At 29.4% G+C, this 22721-nt stretch overlaps 2 protein-coding genes across 3 annotated transcripts in view; both read right to left on the bottom strand.

Annotated features, from left to right (window-relative positions):
* The window catches only part of LOC113376787, a 481471-nt gene extending 461581 nt beyond the window's left edge, over nucleotides 1-19890 (bottom strand). For both annotated transcript variants that reach the window (XM_026616843.1, XM_026616844.1), the window contains exon 1: nucleotides 19676-19890. In XM_026616843.1, coding sequence (XP_026472628.1) covers nucleotides 19676-19810 — 135 coding nt within the window. In that variant the 5' untranslated portion in view covers nucleotides 19811-19890. The remainder of the gene's footprint in view (nucleotides 1-19675) is intronic.
* Nucleotides 19891-22183: 2293 nt separating this feature from the next.
* The window catches only part of LOC113377052 (glycerol kinase-like), a 42481-nt gene continuing 41943 nt past the window's right edge, over nucleotides 22184-22721 (bottom strand). Inside the window, exons 13-15 of the mRNA XM_026617228.1 lie at nucleotides 22615-22707; nucleotides 22449-22535; nucleotides 22184-22370 (exon numbers count right to left, since the gene is read on the bottom strand). Of these exons, the coding sequence (XP_026473013.1) occupies nucleotides 22276-22370; nucleotides 22449-22535; nucleotides 22615-22707 (275 nt within the window). The 3' untranslated portion in view covers nucleotides 22184-22275. The remainder of the gene's footprint in view (nucleotides 22371-22448; nucleotides 22536-22614; nucleotides 22708-22721) is intronic.

The raw sequence follows: 22721 nt of genomic DNA, 5'->3' as shown, positions 1-22721 counted from the left end.
ATCTGTTGTCATACAAAGTTTCATCAAAATCGTTAAAAGATTTTTTTCTCAACAAATAATTGCGAAGAAACGGCTCGCAGATCTTTACAAAAATACTATTCAGCAGCACGATTCCCCATTAATATCTTTCGAAAAGTTACGTAATTTACGTAATACTACAATATTATGATCCATTATACACTATGATTGTTTTATTTATCTACATCTTCGTCGGCGATAGGTGTTTACCTATTCCTTAGTTTCAGCAAAATAACAAAATTAATATTAGCAATTATAATTCTAATTTGAAAATAATCAACTAAAATCAGGAATCATTGCAACAGATATATACTTATCTTTCGATAATAATACTGAGACATAGGTACATTCTAGAGAACGTATACTATATATGAGGAATAATTTATTTTACTCAAAAGTTTACTATCTTATCGTCTTGACTGAGAAAATTTATTGCATCTACCGTTTAGATCTCAGAAATGTTATTGTTTGGGGTATATACACTCTTGGTAAATTATAAATCATACTCACACGAACTGATAACCAACAAATAGAGGGAAAAGTACCACCCATATCATAGCTTAGGCAAACATTAGTAGAGGTTGCTTATGAGCAATAAAAATTATGTTTTATAGTTCTTTATAGTGTTCAGAGTAAATGAAACAGAAGTTGATTTGGTTCATAGAACGTGTGTGAAATTTAAAAAAAAATGAGACCAAAAATGAAATGTGTAAAACATATAGGGTAGGGCGGGGCACAAAGATCCAATTTGACTTTGAGCAATTATATTGTGAATAACCCATACCTAACCATGTTCAGTAAAACTCCCAGCTAATTCATCATTGTAAAAATGTTTTTTTTTGCTATTTTTCAAAATTTTGTCACCTGGTCCTCTTTACCCCATGATATGCGGGGTAAAGTAGGACAGCCAGGAGGCAAACAAGTCCAATGTCTTATTTTTAATTTTAAGCATTTTACGAAATAATACCTATATTATTCAACCAATGCAAATGTAAATTTCATGGGTACATTTTTGATAGAGATAACATGTATATAACCTCGATCTAGTATTATCAGCAGAGTTAGAATAACTATTTATTTGACCTATCTATTGCCAAGTTGCTTTTGTTAGTTTAAATTCCTTTTTTTACTACTATTTACCAGAGTAAAGGCTCAGATGGCCCTTTTACCCCCCCACCCATATGTAAGCTTTTATAAAGTTTATATAAAAAACTGTTGAATCTAACTTAAAAATAACAATTCATCTTATAAAACAATTAATTAACGTATACTTAAAAATTATATTAAGGTCTAATAAACTGAACAACAGTGCTCACAACAAAAAAACTAATAACAATGAAAAAAAAAACTTTCGTTATGGATTTTCGTCATCCTCGTAAAAATCAAGGTGATGGCAGGTTATACATGTTTTTCCCTCTACTTTCAAATATTGTTGTTGAAGAATTCTAAACTTTACTCGTTTTTGAGATATCAGTCGTGGACCTTTTTACCCGCGCACCTTCAAGTCCTGCTCTACTCTACTGAAATGCCGTGAGCGTTAATGTTCATAATTTTATTTTCATTTCTTTGTTTTTGCTTTGCTCATTCCCACTATGAATACAATTATTTAATAAATGATTGAATTTATAACATCGGAATTTGGAACGGAACAATTCTAGGAATAAAGATCAATATAAAACAATTTTCGTAGTTCTAATTTTAGATCAAATTTTCTTGGAAAATGGTTTTACATTCTGTTATTCGAAGCCGGACATAACATCCATTCAATCTTCCTACTCAAGTAGAGTTACATATCCTAGTAAAAACAATAACATTTCAACGAATATGGAGAATAGATCATGTAACTTAGGCAAACAAACATGGGTTGAAATTTTAAAACCCAAAGAAATCCAAGAAAATATTCTATATTTCTATATTTATAACGTCTTAGGCGGAAAAAAGTGAGATTATCCAAATGATAATCAACTAAAGTTTAATCTGCTAGCTTGATATTATTTTTGACGAAGCACAAAATATATTGATCATAATATGTTCTATATATGTAATTATATAGAGCTTTTTTATTTCCCTAAAATTGTTACATGAAAAGATAGAAAAAAAGTTAAAAAAGAAAAAAAATTATAATTCACTTCATGGAGAGATCTAATGTTTCATAGAGCAAAATTAGATATAAAATTCACTTGATGAAGAAACTGATTCGAGACAAAATAATATTTAATCATCATGTTATTCAGCATTTTGTCTTTTTTAGAGTAATAATTTCTGAAATGTATGGTTTTCCTAACAAAGTATGAAATTTAAGTAAGAATATAATAGGCAGTAACAGTGTAGTTTTGTAGTAGAAATAAAACCAATAAATCAATGGAGTGATATGTTATCAGAAAAACGTACTTGTATTTTAGTAAATAAATATTAGTATGAAATCACGTATTCAAATCATTATTATTTTAGAGAACGATTTTCTACATTATTGAAAATAAATTTGGAAGCGCACATTAAAATAGAGTAATTAAAATTTAATAGAAAAAAAAATATACGTCACTATTATCACATTCGATACATCTGCCACCATATGTTTAATTTAATTGTTTGTGACACATCATTATATCATAACTTTCAGGCATATATTAAGCCCCGAAACAGTAATTGAAGATAGCAGAAATTGTTATTGTTTAAATTTAAAATATTATTGAATTTTTTCATAATACTGTATGATATTGCTATCAAAAACAGTCAATGTCTATATATAATACGAAGTCTAAAATACCGCTATCAAATCCTTGCAGATATCCTCAAAATAATAAAAAATATACAGAGGTAATACGAAAGCATAAAAGTTGGATTAGAGCAAATGAAAGAAGATAGCACAACTCGACACAGTGGATAGTTAAAACCCCAAAATGTAGGTCACCAAGTCACCAAAGTTCAAATCAATATCTATATCATTGGAATTTAATTCCACGCTGCAAACTACCATCTGGCCGAAAACGTGCCAAGGAAAAACTATTCTCATCGCTTTTCTTAAAAATCATTAAAGTAAAAATAAGATGCAAATGATAGTTGTAAATATGATATGAAATGTAAAATGACATTCAGAGAGATCATCTCCAATTCGATTCAGCGAAGATAAATTGAAGATTTCATATTTCCCATATAACAATGGACGTGCAGGCTAAATATGATTTGAAATATAGTTGTGAAATATAATTAAGAAAATGACATCATTTGACCTAGTCGTGCGAAATTTACATATAATAAGTGGATTTTATAATATGATTTCAGATTGTCGAATTTTTTGCAGGGAAATAAAATGTATGAAATTACCTATATAAAATCAATATAAATCAAGCTAGAAAAGTACCTTAATAATATAATACATATGTATAAGGTCTATGGTGAGCCTACATAGCAGATCTAGAGTATTCGACGGTTCTCAGCAACGCTCGTTCACCCGGTGTCGTCACTAGCGCCCTGCTCACAATCATAATAGAAAAAAAGAAGGTAAATACTACGTCAATATTTTATTCACATTTTAACATATATCTTACATATTTTTACTGTTTTTTTGCTACAATAAAATTCTTGCTTTTGAATATATAAACTAAAAATTATTAAAAAATTGATACATTTTTATTGATACTTGATATTAATTAAAGTTTACTGACTTAAGCCTAGGTATGAATAATATGGTGATGAACCTCAAAGCCGAAATTAAATAAATTTGCTTGACGACGTGAAGAAGGTAATCGTCGTCCTCCATTGGATTAGCGAAGCTGAAACAACCATAGATCCCCACCTTGGTAGCTCACCTCATCGCAGTACCCATTCGGATAAAAACAATGCGAAAAATGCTCACCGACACAAAGGCTCATTGTTCCAAACGTTCAAAATCCATCTAAGCACACACGTCAAATCGAAGATGCTTGACTTTCACATTCATCCTGGAATCGGTGGATTTTGCTTCCGATTACGGAGCAAATTCAGGTAATGGTATTGGGCAAGTCATACTTTCTTGAACTGTCAGAAATCCCATGCCTTATCTCGAAAATTCAAATACATCCACAAGTGAGGACCAACAAAGTTTCAATCGATTTTCACAACCAGCATGGTGATGATAAGTCTTTAGAACCAGCAACAATTATACCGATCCTTGTCCCATATCCAATCCATTCGACTATGTGCATTCCTCTGGATTTGAAGTTATTAGTAGGAAACATAAATGTGGAGTAGACTTCACCATTGTACTTTTTAAATGTAATAATTTTAGATTTTTTCACTTTATATAAAAATATTGAAAAATATTCTCTTTTATGAAAATATATTTATAAAAATATTTTTTATGAGATGTACATTTGTTTTATTTCGTTCATAAAGTGAAGAAAACTAAAATTATTACATTTAAAAAGTACAATAGTGGTAAAGTCTACTCCACATTTCTTTTTTCTACTAATAACTTCAAATCCAGAGGAATGCACATAGTCGAATGGATTGGATATGGGACATGGATCGGTATAATTGTTGCTGGTTCTAAAGACTTATCATCACCATGCAGGTTGTGAAAATCGATTGAAACTTTGTTGGTCCTCACTTGTGGATGTATTTGACTTTCTGAGGTCAGACATAGGATTTCTGATGGTTCAAGAAAGTATGACTTGTCCAATCAGTAGCGGCGCTAGGCGTCGGCGGTGTCGGCGGCCTCGCGCCTGGGGGGGCCTCGCAGGAGGCCCCGGAAAAATTTTAATTATTTAAAACTTAGTTAATTTTCATACGGATGTGCGAGTAAAGAAGGTGATTAGTGGCATAGATAAACAAGTATAAAGAAATGTATAAAGAAACAAGTATAGAGAAAGAAAGTATAAAGAAGGTGATTAGTGGCTTACAGGCACTATCATTTTACTCTTATCTTTTATGGACATTATCTAATATCGTCTGTCAACACTATAGATTATTAAATCTAAACAACTTCGCGGGAGCTAATTCTCTGGTTGTTTATATTTGAGTATTTCTTATGTGAGCACAATGTAAATTGTAAATCATCGTTCTTTTTGGGAATACATACGAGTGGGAATCTTAACGTATCGAAACAGTAATTAAATATTCGAGGAATAAAAGTAATCAATGATCAATATAAATTGATGAATGAGAAATAACAATGAGATAATAACAAAAACTGTTAATTTGAAACTAATCATTGTTTCACACCGTCAACACAAGCAATATATTTTTTTAATCATTCTATTGGGATGATCAGTTCTTTCAAATAAAATTGATAACCTTTTAAACTTTTTTGTATCTCCGAAACCGCTGAGCCTGCCTTTGACAATTTATCAACACGAATCGAATGTTTTTTAAATCCTTTAAATCAGGTGATCCGCTCTGATGTCGTCGACAAAAAATTATAGACTCTTAAAAAAATGTCATTTTGACATTTCAGAACCAATTTTGAAAATTCAAAAACTGATCGAAAGTTTTCAGTTGGCATCGTGCTGTTTTTCGTCCAGATCGACCGCACAGTTTCTTCGCAATTTATTGTAACAATCTTTTTTCAAAAAAAACTTAGAGATAAAAATTATAGTCTCATCTAACATAAATTTTATGGAACTACGATAAATGATTAATTATAAAAAGTCAATAAATTTTAGAATAATGGGACGAGCTTTTAGACCATGTGTACCTACTATGTGATGTGCGGATTTGTGCACTCAAATTAGTGTGATTATAGATTTTTTAAATCTAATTAATCACTTGCAGATTGCAAAATTTTGTCTAATTAGTTATTAAGCCAGTGATTTCCAACCATTTTTCATTCATAATGATCGAAAAAACATAAAATTTGCTAATCAAATGACAAAAAAGAAACTTCTTCGAGATAATTATTTAATTTTAGTGCTTTTCTAATAGCTGGAAAACAAACCATTTTTGCCCAAGAGTTTGTTTATTTTAACCTGTATAATTTTTGTTTATTTCAATTGGTCTATTTATCTGATAAAAATTAAATCTCATATACAGTTATAGTAATCGCAAAAAAATCGAAAACAAACATGTTTATATATTTTTAAAGATTTCTGTACATTTTGGCAAATTTTCGTCGACGATTTCGCGCACATGAATCAACCAATTTGAAAAATTCAGAAAACATTTGACATGTATTGAAGTTAAGAAGACGTGCCGATTAGTTTTTGGCAAAGGCAGGATAACCCATTTTGAAGATACGGGGCAAAAAGTGCCAAATTGATTACATTTTTAGGAAGGCAGGTCTAGCGGTTTTGGAAATCTAGTAAAAAAGCACAACAAAACCCATTTGGCATATACACATCAAATTATCAGATATTTTATAAAGATTTTAATTAATAGTGAGTTAAGTGAGACTGCAACGCGGCGTTTACGCGCTTCGATTCATTTAATTTCGGCTTCGAGATTCATCACCATACTATTCATACCATAGACTTAAGTCAGTAAACTTTAATTAATATTAAGTTTTAATAAAATTGAAGAAATTTTTTTAATAATTTTTAGTTTTTATATTCAAAAGCAAAGATTTTATTGTAGTAAAGAGCCAGTAAAAAATTGTAAAATATATATTAAAATATGAATAACTATTAACGTAGTATTTACCTTTTTTTCTGTTATGGTTGTGAGCAGGGCGCTAGTGACGTCACCCGGTAAACGAGCGTTACTGAGAACCGTCGAATGCTTACGATCGCTACGTAAGCTCACCATAGATCTTATACATATGTATTATTTTATATTATTGAGGTCTACGGAACTCAACCGCTGACGTCACTATCGACTTCTATCATTTGACACTTTTTGATATGGGAAACATATGAGACCTGGCGGTCCATGTCTTATAAGGTCTATGATTTTTTTTTGACAAATGCTTTATACTATTTATACTTCTTTACTATTTGCATTATATATTTTTATTAATGCTGTGCTATCCTTAAATTTATTGCTTACGATTTTTAAATTATTTTTATCACAAACTTAATATTTATAATGAAGATAAAGTTTGGGAAAGTTTAAATACTTGCTTTTATAACCTTAAACAGAAATCCAGTATATATCTGAACAAAATGAAACAAATGTATATTTTATATTAAAAAATTAAAATAAAAATAATTAATAAATCTATTTTCATAAGAGATATATTTTTCCAATACTTTTATATAAAACCAAGACAAATATATAAAACTATTACATTTAAAACGTATAATGATTAAGTCTACTCCACATATCTTTTTCCTACTCATAACTTCAAGCACATAATCAAATCGATTGGTATAATTAGTGCTGCTTCGAAAGACTTATCACCATTCTGGTTATGAAAACCTGAATTCTGGATTCAAAGATATAATATTAGTGGGAAACATAAATGTGAAGCAGACTTCACCATTGTACTTTTTAAATGTAAGAGTTTTAATTAGTTTTCTTCACTTTATATAAAAATATTGAAAAAAATTCTCTTGTGAAAATATATTTATAAAAATATTTTTTGTTTTTGTTAGACAGAATACTAAATATCAGTTTGAGTTAACAAAAACAAGTATTTAAATTTATCGTAGTTATTACTGTAAATCTAGTTAATATTAATAATGTGTCAAAAATAATATAAAAAACCATATATAATCAATTTTCGAACAGCATAACATTAACAAACATTTGTTATGTGAATAATATGTAATGTAAATTTCATAAATTATGATTTAAAATTTAATAGATTATGAATACCATCTCAATAAATCTTCAGATTCTCAATATCTAATTTTTTCAAAATTAAAAAAAAATTAAATATTTTTCAAAAATTTAAATTTTCGGTACGGGAAGTTTCAGCAATTTGTCTTAAGACACGTTGCCATGCACAACTAGTTGATCTATATTTTTAAGTGAAAATTGATATCACTACTGCCACAAGGGAAACCTTAAGGAAAACCTTAATTACCTATTAGAGTAACTAGATGAATAAAATCCTCACTCGCATGGACTATTAAATTCTGAAAGAATATACAATGCTGTAATAGAAAGCCAATTATTTGTTCAAATCAATTCCACGACAAAAATTGAATAATAATCTACTTATTACATTACGATAAATTTTCTATTAAATTGCGTCTAAAAATCTAGTTGTACGTTATCTGAAAATATCATATCATTAAAAATACGTGATTGCTACTAAACAAACATATTATGAAGTACCGCGCCTTTAAAAACATTACTTGAAAATAGATTCAAGTATGTACATTTCGGAAATTATGTGAGAAAATTCCAGTGTTATAACCGAGTTTGCTTTAACAAAGAAAACATTTCCCAAAAGTGTTAATTCCATTTATGAATGACTACTACCGACTGGTGCAAAATTTGATTCGAACTTGAACCATAACGGTACGGAACTATAAAAACTGCATTTCACTTTCACTATTGGCCTATGACGGAGTTATTTCGAGGTCTAGAATAATCAGTTCATTGCATGTAGCGTGATTTTTACTAATTACAATCACGTAATGACCTCATGCTTTATTCATAATTGAAACCGTGACCGAACGAACTATTTCGTGTGGTTCCTTCTGAATCATTATTATTATACGTTGATTCAATAGCGCTCTTTGTTGTTTGAAGAAGGACGCATCTTAATAGTAAGAGCGTTGGTGGAAGAGATCACTTCTTAGTGATAAAGAAATTTGTAAAAAAAAATTGAATTAAATTTGATTAAAACATCATGGCCAAAAACTTAATAAAAAGCCATGGCATTGAACGGCTCAGAAGAAAATGACCCCTTTTTGATATCCTTTAGTAATCCTATAATATGAACAATTACTCGTAGGCTTTATTTAAATTTTTTCACATCAGGACTACATCTATAAGCCAAACATATCCAACATGGAATCGGATCACCACTGGGTGACCTTTCGACCTTTTTTCCTTATTTAATAAACCATTAAAATTACTGAATGTTGTTTATAACGACAGATTGTCATTCACAAATGTAAATAAAAAAAATCGATCGAAAATATTGACTTTATTTTATATCTAATGATTCAGCTAACAATTCTTGACTATCGATTCCAGGAGTTCCCTCTATGGACCGAATTTTTGTTTTCCATATAAAAAAAGTTAGGAGAACAAAAAATCAGTAATTATAAGCCTATTGATGCAAATGAAGAGCAAAAAAAATTCTGCTTAACCAAATTTTTTGGTATTAATGAACTTTGTGATTTTCAAGTCACATCGGCCTATAATGTTTACTCTTTTGTGTATGAAAATGTTAATTCAGGTTGAAAAACCTAGCAAAGGTCACAAATATTGATATTGGTTGTCTTGACATCGTTATAGAATTAAGATTTATGCGTCATATTATAAAAAGCCATAACTATTTGGTTCTTTTTTATTAAATTTGTATGTAACAATCAGAATAAAGTAAAGTAATTCTATGAGCTACAGTGAGAACATAATCTCTTCGTCGCAAAATTATTGATTGGGCACGTTGTGTAAGAACTATATTGGACTTACTAGCACGACCCCAAAGTTCAATGCCTTAAGTCCAAATAGGCCTAATTATAGTTTTGTAAATTAAGATTATATATTATAGTTTTGTTTACAAGTGTTAGTTTTGATTTGCGTCCTCAGAGCCAGTACAGGTCTTTAGTTGTTTGCTTCATCTGTTTAATTTTAGCTAAAATGTGAGCTCTTCAAGTTAATTATTTGGTAAAATGTCAAACAAATTGGAATGTGACCTAAAAAGTTACGCAGGTCATAAAGGAGACCTTTAACAGAGAAATTAAAACAAACCTGAGCTAATAATGTATTATTATATTTAAAAACATTTGTTTGAATAGTTTATTGCAAAATACATCAACCCTGTTTTACACATTCAATAATTATTTTTAAATTATTAAATTTGAAACCATTTTAAATGTAATATTAGAAACATCATTCCATCCATCTATTTACCAAATGTCTACAATCAATAAACATTATTACATACAAAATTCCTGACAACAATAATAAGAAATTGAGAAAAATATAATATATAATATTACAAATAATGTAAGATCCATGCGTATACATACAAAAATAAATGTTTATTTCATGTAAGTTTTCCAGAAAATGCATTTTTAATTTCTCGAAGAAAACGTTTGTTCTTGGAAAAAAAAATCCATGCTCAATTTATATTTTCTCGACATTTCAAGTAAATCTGAATCGTTTTAGACCAAATTTAGAAAAAGTTAAAAAAAACCCAGATTTAAAATTGTTCCCAAAAAAAAAACAAGGGAGCGTGCTGATCAATTTTAGGCAAATATCGGTCGGGTCCTTTCTTCGTTATTATAAGTAAAAAAATGGTTTTGGCGGTTTCAATGAATTTTAACATGACGATAAGGTGCATGTTCTATAACCGTAGGTTTTTAGTGCCTTGGACGACCCCTTCGGTATTGTCATATTTGCCCGAAAGTAAATGTTCAATTATTAATATTTAGTAACAATTTTGTAAGGTTTACTCTTATATCTCTAGGCTAATGATGCCCAGTCTACAACTATATTTTTGTTAGGAGATCAGTAATAACGCTAAACCTCATTTCTACTGTTTATTAAATTGACTGATCTTCAGTATCTAGAAATACTAAAGAATTTTGCCAAGCTTTTCAATAGGCAAATAGGGTCATTACAAGCTTAGCCACAAATCGATTGCCTACTTATGGTACAACTTACACATTTTTATAAAAAAGAAAAATATTTTTATTTATTTTTTAGTTTCACTTATAAATATTGTATATAACATTTTGTTATAGATATAGTATATAGATATTAACGTGGTGGATTACCGTTGATCCCCATTTTCATATCGTGAATTCGGAAACTTTTTTCGCTGACGTGGACCCCCTAATAGTAGTCATGAACTCTGGGGGTCCTAAATAGCTAAAACTGAATTCTCATTAGTTAATTCGATTAATTAATTATACTTAAGAAGTTCATGCAACTTTTCATAAGACAAAATGCTGCATACACCCATACACCTAGTTATCAATATATTATTTCTTTTGGCAAAAAATAGAGAAAAGTTAATAAAGGCCAAAATGAATAAAATTTGGAGTTCTATCAAATATTATTTACTACGATCGTATACATTTATACAATATCAAGTTATACAATTGTTGAAAGTCTGTATAATACTGTACTGTCTGTTCAAAAAGAAATTCAATTGTTAAATGATCACATATGATATTTTGATAAGTTGCCAATAGCTAAGACTAATATGCTAATATACGAACGGACATTCCGTGAACAAAAGCATATTGTTTATACCCTCTCATTATTATCTCCTCATTAACATTTTGAGTAAATGAATTACATGCACCGAGTTTAATATCGTCGGTACGTTAATCGAAACAAAAATGCGTCAAGTGTCAGCGATACAAAAGTATCACTCCATATAAAAGTCTGTACAAACAATTTCATCCCACATTGAAGGCATTACACTCGATGAAGTTAGTATTCGAGGCGCCAGGCAAGCGGTGCAGTGCATACATCACTTCACAACAGAGACGGATCCAATAGAAAGCGAATATGGTAACGATATTCGATACTGCGCGCTCATTAATAATGCATAGACTTATTGGAAAAATGACACTAGGATAGTTAACATATGTTTTTTTATTATTATATAATGATGAGGCATGTACACTGACTAAGACCTCACACTATTACTCGTTACTTGATATGTACATACATAATTTATTGACACACATCCAAATCATATAGCAGCAATGTTATAACATCTTATTATTCTCTCTAAAATATATGTATATCACTCTTATTTATATACTTTTTTATTACTTATTTGTCATTAGCTATCAGAATTAATAGCATTATATGAGCTATTTAGTTCACTCACTTATACATATACACACATAAAAAAATTATTGGAAAATGTATAATTTTACACCAACGAGTGATTCACAGTTCAGGTCTCCAAAGACGTATATAAATTAATAATACATTTTTATTATTAACTTGCCGTAGGGCAAATGAAAATTTTTATATATCTTTACGTTTCAAAGGTTTTTGAACATTTTGGCATATCTTAAAAAAAATGGAGGTATGTATGTGTACGTGTGTATGTGTGCGGATACAAATTTTCGTGGACGATTTCGGGAACACCAATCAACCGATTTGAATATTTCAAAAAGCATTCGACTCGTATTGATAAGAAGACGTGCTGATTAGTTTTTGGCGAAGGCAGGTCTAGCCGTTCCGAAGATACGGGGAAAAAAGTGCCAAAAACGGTAACTCATTTTTGAAGAGAACATAGCGTCCGATTTTAATAATTCAAAAACATTTTACTTGCGTTGACAAGATGAATTTTTGGAAAGGCACGTCCAGCGGTTAGGGACTCTCAATAAAAATAAGGTAAAAAAATGTCATTTGGCGGTTAAAAAAATTTATTGAACATATGTACATCAAATCATCAGATATTTCATAGAGATTATAATAATGTGCACACATTTTGTGTAATTTTTTTTTGGGTTCCGTACAAAGATTCTTAATTCCGGTACCAGCAAATTTGCCTTAAGGCACGATGCCATGCACCCCACTAGTTTTTAATATCAATGAAGGTGAGGCTGGGTACGGTCGCTCCAGGTTACGGTAGTGACAGTCGTCATAACAGCTAAATTATACTGATTTTGAAATATGGTTCAAAGAGAGAAATATGAAGTATGTTTTTTCGAACAAGTTTCCATTATTGCATTGAGTCCACATCCCCAGGACGGTTGTGACACTCGCCCTTTTCTTGTACGATTTGATTTTATGACTAATTCATCGTATTTGAGTATTTCCACGTAGACAAAATGTGCAAATTACCATTTAATTTACTTTTCTCCTAGATAACTGTAAAGTTAACAAAATTATTACTGATAAAAAAATTGGTGCCATCGTACCCAGTCTCTTCTACTAATATAAACAATAATAGGAATAGTATAAATAGTATAAACAATAATAGCAGTAGTATTCGCAAGCATTTTTTTTTTTAATTTTTTTTTAAGAGCAATCAGAACCTTTCGTCCTATGAGCTGTTGGGCTGAAACTTCTCCTTACTTCGTATTTTTAGATGGTAACTGGTAACCCAATGGTTAATCCATCCATATTTGATGATTTTTGTTATTAGAATTAAGCTAATAGGGCTGACTTTTTATTGGTGCAGCAATGCTGAGCAAGGGCTATTTTCACTTGGAAACATATTGCTATCTATATATTCGCAAGCATAAAAACAAAATTATACCAATTACTATGTTTTTGTAACTAAGAAAAAACATACTATAGTAACATTTTTTATGTATATAATATGAACTATATGAATTGCTATGAACAGCAATCAGAACTATGTATTCTATAAGAAGAATTTGTTGTATATTCCTTTTTAGTACCTAGTTTTTCTAAAAGGCAACCCAGTAGTTGAACATTCTTTTTCTGTTGAGGTTATATTAGATATATTTAGTATGATGATGTATGATCCCAATATATATGATATTGGGAATGAAAGACAATTTTCACTTCAATATGATAATATTTGAGATGTATAATATCAAATGAAAATCTGATATCACTACAGCTTGATATCAAGCTGGTCAAGGCGGCTTTCGAATCCGAAACAAGCGATTGCTAATGAACGTTCTTATCATGAAGCTATGAAGGTCAATTGAATAACGTAGTAAGTTTCGGAGATTACAAGATTTTCTATAAAAAAAATAAAAAAAATGGAAGAAAATTCAATAATACGAATTCGAATAAAAGTTAAAGATACATGGTAATAGAAATAAAAAATTATCTCACTTGGGTCAAAATAATTTGCATTTCGTTTCCCAAATAGATTCGAACAACTTAAATTTTAGTGAATGCAAAATATTTGATATTTACTATTTTACCATTTAACTTATGATATAAATAACAACAATAAAAAAAGAGTTTTAAAAAAATGAGTAGCCTTTCTTATAATATTGATGAGTTATAACAGAGGTTACTATGAAAGAATTAAAATGTGCGAAAGTGGGGTCTTTTAGAACCCATATTTTTTTTCAGAATGTGTGGTCTTTAGAACGCATAATATTATCATGTTCTAAATTTCAAGCAAATATAGATGATTTATTGTATAAATTATACATAGAAAAAAATTTAGTTGAACAGTAGAATTTAAATTATGTGAACTATGTAAATCCCTAGTTTGTAAATAAGAGGCCAAATAAATTTATATTAAAAAAAGCAGAGATTGCTCACTATTAAGTGAATAGTATTAACACAACCCTGACTTTCCTATATAATCCACCTTTATCTTTATCCTTTTTTCAGTTGGACATTGATCAATTCATTTCGGAGAAAAACTCGCTGAGCTAGTTAATAATTTTCAATTATAAAACATCGCATTCTGGAAGTATCTTCGACTGCAGTTTTCTAAACCTATAATACACGTTTCTCTCTATATTTCACGGTTTAATAATATATCTTTCGCATGTATATATGTACCCTTCAACCGAGTTAGCACAACGCGGCTTTCAACGCAGAAAATACAACAATAGCAGGTAAAGGTGTCTTTTATTACCCGCTTGGAAAAGGATGGGGTCAAATTATGTACTTGTTAATACGAAAAATAAATACATAAATCCTTAAGTAAATAATTTAAACGAAAAGAAAATAAAAGAACTTATTTTATGAAGGTTTGTGTAATATTTTGCACATTGTTACCCATGTTTCAACAGTCAGTCATAATCGGGTAGAAAATAAATAAATACGCACAAAATAGTGTGAAGTAAAATAAATTTATTTGTATATGCAAATATGCAAAAAACATGAGGAAAGTCACAATTGATTTTTTCCTTTGTTTATTTGAACAACAATTAGAACTGAGCCTTATATACTTATGTATCAGGCAACCCGATGGCCTATCATTTGATGTTCTTTATTATTACAATTTTTCTAATACTTATGATATTTAATTTGATACAGCAATGCCTGGGAAGGGCTAGTTTCACTTGGAAACATATTTCCATCTATATTTTCAAATAAAAACCGATGTCACTACTACTTGACATCAGGCTGGCCGTGATGGGTTTCAATTTATAAACGATGCTGTTGATCGTTAGTTTCTTTATCATAATTTTAATTGAGACAAAATTGTTATTTTTAAATAATGGATATATTTCAAGGCAAAAATCAGTTATATTATTATATGATAGCTATTTTAGAGTTAATTTTGCTACAAAATATTTCTATCCATGATATCTATTTACAAAAAATAATATAACCCTGTGTAACAACATCAATAAATAGAATATGTATATGTTTAGTGTTAGTTAGTAATTTAAAATGAATATTTAGTTAGAAAAAAATATTTCATTTTGATTATGTATATATTATATTGATGAGTAATTTTTTTTATATTTACAATTTTTGTGTGTTAATTGAACATTTAGTAACAATGATGAACAATAACATAAATTTAAATAAAAAAGGGTACAAAATAAAGGATAGTATTTTTATTAAAATGTTATCAGTAGTATAATTATTCAATATAAAATAAAAGCAAGTAATAATAATAAAAAAATTAATAAATAAAATTTCTTAATAATAAAAAGAATACTAGAAAAACTATAAAGAGGAATAAAAACAATAAGTGGCAGATAATAATAAATATACCAAAACAACAATATTAGAAATAATAAGATAATAATAATATAATAATAATAATAATAATAATTAATATAAATGGCTATTTATGAGATCATTGGTCAAGCAAATTGGCTACGTAAAATAAAAAAAATTAAATAAAGAACAAAATATAATAGGGGTAGTACAGATATCCTGTAATAATTTAATTTAACCTTCAGTTTGGTTATACTTTCTAGTTGTGATAATATTTTTACATATTTCAAACTGCCATTTTTGACTTAACAATAATTATCACAATACCCTGAAGAGTTCATCTGGAAACATATTTTGGATCGATTTTGCTATGAATTTTGAATTAAGGCTTATAATTTGAAATTATAAATTACATATTTTGCAATTATGTACATATACATAACATCTATAACATTCGTGTATTAATAATATACAAATTTTTCGCTGCAAAATAACTTGAGAAATCAACGTGAAATATTATATTATAAAAATTGGCTGTAATGTGTAAACATGTGGCGCACAGGTGTGTGTCATATTAATTACAGGTATATGTCCTCAGTCATGGCAATATTATACATATGATGTGCAAATAAATAACTCATATTAATGATAAATAAAACACAAAAACTCAAATTACTTAGAAGTTTGAAAACAAAACTATATTATGAACTGGCACAAAAAATGTAACATCATTCTCCACATTTTCAAAAATGCTTATATGTAGGCAAATATATGAATAAATCAATTATTCTTTGTATATTATCAATACACGAGTATCTAAGTAGCAATTCATCTATCAATAACCTAATAATATGTAATTATTGATATTCATAGTAATCTAAAATGTGGAGAACCAGGGATATGTGGAATCAATTTCTGTTGATTTACCAATAATGAAGATGGAATGAAAATTTTAATGAAATACAATTTGATAAATATTGGCGAAAAATAAATTATAACATAAAAAAGAGACAAAATTATTTTCATTAATCTAACACTCTGGATTAAATTCGGCTTTGGGCAATGATAATATTAATTCCATGAGCTAAATATAAATCATAACATAATCAGCATATTAGAAAAGTTATTTTACTCCAGTATAAAATAAAATAAATGCATCTATCCTTGTGTTACACGTTTTCGATTTTACGCAGTTTTTGAAAAAAAATTAACGAAATTTATTAATTTTGCATTCACATGAAATTTTAAACACAAATATAATTTGCCTATATCTACAATAACATTTTCACTGTTTTACTGACAGAATATAACACTGCAAAATGCATATTACAGTTACGGATTCTTAGTACATAGTCTATATCTATGATGGAAAATGTAGATAAGATGGTAACTCCCAGTTTTATGAACAAAACTAATTTTTTTGTGTGTATAAGCTAGTATGTTTGAAATACAAAACTAGATTTTGTAGTTTTTGAGAGAACTAAGCATCCGATTTGGATGATTCAAAAAACTTTTTGCTTGTATTGACAAAACAATTGCTTTTAGAAAAAAAATTGTATATCCAAAATATTTCAGGTTTTAATTTTAATTGTTGCTAACGTTCTGAAGCTCACTTATATACTTTAAATAAAAAATTTTAAGTTTTTAATTCAGTTTCTCATAAATATTAGACAGAAGTTACAGTATTTATTTACAATTATCTATTTGAAAACATTTAATATTCCTCGAATATTTCATTACAGTACGGGAAGTTCCAGCAATTCGCCTTAAGGCACCATGCCATACACCAGTATTAGTGGTTTTCATTTATCACGTTTTTTCCATATAAGAATGAATTTTTGGAGTTACACAGTTTTTTATGGAACCTATCTTCCGTGTAAAAACTAGGGATAGGTGTATAAAAAATCGAATTTCAAATTCAAAAATAAATTTACCAATGAAATAATTAATTCCAGGCCCGAATCGGGCTGAGGGGCCGACAGTTAGCGGCAGATGTGTAAAAGCATATAGAAGTTTCGTAATTTGTACAACAACAAAGGGGCGTGACTTTGATTAGAACGAGTTTGAACGACTAGTCGGACCAGTTTAGTGGATAAAATGTTGGTATTCGATCTTTTTGAATAATATAATCGAAATTGTTTACAATTTCATTGATAACTATCTCTAATTGTAATAGAAATTGAAATAAATCTGAATTAATAAATACATTAGAATTTTAATGAAATCGGAATAAAAATAATATAAAAATACAATCGAACTGTTGTTAAAATAAATTAGAAGACAATTCCAACTTTTGTGCTAACAACGTGGTTTTTACACTGCTTGATGGATTACCTTTGAATTGAATTGAAAATAATAGAACAATACCTTATTGTTAGAGAAATCATCTTGATAGAACATAGAAATATTAATAAAATTCTTGAAAATATATAAAGCTGAGTCTGTTTATTAGCTTCTCGTAGGGAAAGGTATAGTAATCGCAAAAAAATCGAAAATATATTTTTTTATATATTTTTACGTTTCAAAGGTTTCTGAACATTTTGGCATACCTTAGAAAAATTGATTTATGTGTGTGTAATATGTATGTAAGTATGTGCCTATATAATTTTCGTCCACGATTTCGAGAACACGGTTCAACCAATTTGAATGATTCGAAGAACATTCGATTCCTATTGATAAGGAGACGCGCTGATTAGTTTTTGACAAAGGCAGTTACAACCGTTTCGAAGATACGGGCAAAAAAGTGCCAAAAGTAGAAATTCCAGTTTTTGAGATAACGGAGCGTCCGATTTGAATGGTTTAAAAAGCATTTTATTTGTATTGACGAAATGAAGACTGATATGTTTTTGGAAAGGCAGACCAGTGGTTTCAGAAATCCAATAAAAAAAAGTAAAAAAAAACCATTTGGTGGTCAATAATGATCATTAGACATATGCACATTAAATTGTCAAATATTTCATATAGATTTTAATAATAAGTATAAATTTTGTTTACATTTATATGGGTTCCGTACCAATTTCGTTAGACAGCAGCGCATTTGCGCTTCGATATTTTATCTTTAAAAATTTTGAAAAAAAGCTAAACATTTTCAAAAATTTAAAAATATTGAAATAAAGTCAAATTTTTCAAAAAACTCTATTCTGTTTAAAACATTCAACATTCTCGAAAATCTAGTTTTTTCAAAGTTTTCAAAAACCTATTTTAAAAATTTTAATTTTCAGTACGGTAAGTTCCAGTAATTTGCCTTAAGGCACAATGTACAAGTAGTTTTCATTTTTAAATCAGCCCGATCATAAAAACATGTTTATTGATTCGCATTGTGCACACTATTTCAAGTAAAAGTATATTGGGAAGGGGCAGAACATTCCAAAGGATGTTCTCTTTTGAATGCGTAATGTAGATATATTTATATAACACATGAATATAATTTTATATAGTTTATCACCATGATTTCACACGTAGTTTTCGTTTGTGATATAAAAAATAATGTAAAATCAGAATTTATTTCGATCCTCATCCATTCGATTATTTGCTATGCATATAATTAGTAAATTAAAAGACAACAATCTCTATGACAACAATTTCGTCGGTTGGCAAAATCGAGTCGAATCACAGAGCATTGCGTTTCGATTGGTTAGTTTATTTATTATTCGATCTGTCTCACCACGTGTTATACTAAATAATAGAACGTCTTTCCATATTTATAAATGTCTGAATATATATGAGCGTTCATTGCACTGTGCCGCCTATTGCAAATATAAACATTTGCAATCAGTGTTGCATATCGGGGCATTTAATATCTTTTCGCGAAGCCGTTAAATGTATTTTACATTCGTTCCCGCATAATTTATGCAAAAATCGATGTTAGGTTATGTAGCAACCGGCGTTGTTTATTGTCCATTCTGACACGAGCCATTTGTTATTTATAAACAAATGTCACATGAAATTGACATAAGGTCAGAAGACGTACGGTGTGACACTTTATATACAAAAAACGTTGAATGACAACATTGCGCAAAAAAGGACTCACCTCGCCACATTCGGCAGCTGGAGAATTTTCGACGATGTCGTAAATGATGTGGGGTAATCCTGCCGTGCCCAGAAGGGAGAAACCAAAACCCAAATGTTCACTTCTATTTAAAACCACCAATAATTCCTCAGCCATTATGGCCGACTACATTGATCGCGCACAGACACTACAAACACATCAAACTGAACCGATACACACGCTGAAGCGATTGCGACGCCGGTCCGACGCGTACTGAGCACTTCGGCTCGAAAGCACCGCAACGTCGATAGTGACATCTGTGAGCGATCGAAGATCATAAGATAGGCGGCGCTGATGAAAGTTGGCGGAGAACCGACATTTACCGAAATTTATTTCAAACCATTTCAAACGTTGCCAATCATTCACAGAATCGCCACCGATTTTAAAATTGTAACTGTATATATTAACCCCTTAAATTACGATTTAGATTCGAAAATGTTGGGCCAAAGTTGTTCAAACTGGCGCGGCGTTTGTGACTATTTTCCCACACAATGTACAGTGAAAATAATTTTGTATTTTATAGTTTCGTACAAATAAATATTTTGTAATACTTGCGATCACCGTACCGGGCCATCCCCGTAATGCGTAATATTAGCTTCTGGCCCGATTATCGTACGCGGGCTATGGCCGTAATATTTACGTTTGGCCTACGTAATTGGCCGTAATATTTACGTTTGGCCTACGTAATTGGCCAAAATTTATAGACTATCGTATGCGGACTGTGCTCGTCATTGTAAGCCTAGACAATATAATGATTGTAAGTTAAGGGGTTAATTAACTGACCGTAGGGTAAGTTATAGCAATCGCAAAAATCGTAAAATGAAATTTTTTATATATTTTTACGTTTCAAACGTTTTTTAACATTTTGGCATACCTTAGATAAAATGGATGTATGTATGCGTGTCTGTATATGTGCGGATAAAATTTTTCGTCGACGATTTCTAGAACACAGATCAACCGATTTGAATGATTCAAAAAACATTTAATTCCTATTGTTAAAAACAGGTGCTGATCAGTTTTTGGCCAAGGTAGGTCCAGACGTTCTGAAGGTATGGGGCAATAAGTGCAAAAAAATGGTAATTCAGTTTTTGAGAGCGAAACGTCCGACTTCAATAATTTAAAAACATTTGACTTGTTTTAACAAAATGAAGTACTGATTTAATTTATGGGAAGGCAGGTCTAGCGGTTTCGGAGATTGAATAAAAAAAAAAGTAAAAAGAAATGCCGTATGCACATCAAATTATCAGATATTTTATAGAGATTTTAATAATCATTTCATCATCTATGGTAATAATAATTACAGACTTTGTTTATATTTCTATGGGTTCCGCACCAAATTTTATAATGATTTTGCTTCGATATTTTGTCTCTATAACAGCTTAGCGCGCTATTGCATTGAAAAAAATATCTAAATTTAAAAAAAGAAAGAAATACAAAAATATATATATATTTAAAATTTAAAATATATCCAACTTTCTCAAAAATTTTAAAATTCCCAAGAATTTTACAATTTAAAACAATTTTGAAGCTTTTAAACATTTTATATTACGGTACGGAAAGTTCCAGCAATTTGCACACTAAATCGAATCTATGCACCACTAGTTTTGTAATATATGGCACCCAAACATAGGAATTTAATTCGTTCCAATACCACACTCGTATCTCAAAGCCATATAAATCCATCTCATATAAAATTATATGGTTATAAAAGTGCATATTTTGTAAATTCACAAAAAGCAAAAAACGCAAACTCAATATGTATAACTATACAATTAATATTAATGTATAGTTAAAATTCCAAATGGAGTGGTAGGAAAATCATTGTTACAACTGAATAAATCTTTCATATTTTCAGTATCATTAACATTTTTCAAAAAAATTCTTACTCGCCCAAAGCTCGTATCTTGAATATCACGTCACTCATAAAACAGGGTACCACTGTATTTCGTAAGTGTAAAAAATGTAACATTAAAAAAATAAATTTCAATTGCTCCAATCAAGAATTTCAAAATAATAGATTTCAATTTAACAATTATACTATACTATTATGATTTTAATTGCATATCAATTTCAGCTTTTCTTTTCTATAGCGCTTCGAGCAATTGAAAATGTAATGATTTTTTTACATTTGTGTAGGATTCTTTTCAGTATTTTATTTTTCATGCATAAATATCTTTTGATTTGGCATTATACCTGTAATACATACTAAATGTTACGTATTACAAGATAACACAAATTAAGATCAATATTTTTCTTTGAACTTTAAATGCAATAAAATCATCTCAAATTTATATTTTTGAAATATTAAATTGGAGTAGCTACTTGTACGTTTTTAAAATGATGAAGAAATGTATGTAGCATACAAAATATTAATTTAATACATTGAACAAGAACCAAATTTACTTAAATTTCAAATATATTTATATGCTATATATTACAATGACACACTAAATGCATATTTATACAAAACATATTTATACATATGTGGTCATGATCTTAATTTCTACTTTTACACCTTTTTTGAAAATGCAATATCAACAAGCACCAATAATGTATGTACACATCATTTAAATGCATCATCATTATTTACGCATTGATTGAGATAACGCCAGTAAACAAAAACTGCCTATTATGTAAAGACTCGCAGGAATAGATGCTAATAATTGATAACGCTCATCTTGAAAAAAAAAATTGTAGTTATTATTTATTAAATATTTAGAGTGCAGTTTAAAATATAAAATGAAATACTAATTACCAGTCATTGCTTTAGATTTCTTCATAGTTGCCCATCCTAGTGAACGCTGCACAGCCATTTTCCACTTTGTATAACGTGCATTCCTCTCTGAAATTACATATTTAAAAATTCAATTTAATAAAATTAATTTCAAAAACATTTATTAAGCTTTTATTCTTGTTGTTACCTGCTGGTGTTGTATCAGGTAAAAATACTTCATTAGGAATAGTATCACGACATTCTAAATCTAAAGGCCAGACCTCAATGCCCTTTGCTTGACCTGCAGCCATTGCT

This window comes from Ctenocephalides felis, unplaced genomic scaffold, assembly GCF_003426905.1.
Source record: "Ctenocephalides felis isolate EL2017-DRISC unplaced genomic scaffold, ASM342690v1 CF-g0.4_SCAFFOLD_01886, whole genome shotgun sequence".
Classification (NCBI taxonomy): Eukaryota; Metazoa; Arthropoda; class Insecta; order Siphonaptera; family Pulicidae; genus Ctenocephalides; species Ctenocephalides felis.
The sequence above is the reverse complement of the archived record's forward strand: the minus strand, read 5'-3'. Positions and strand labels throughout refer to the sequence as shown.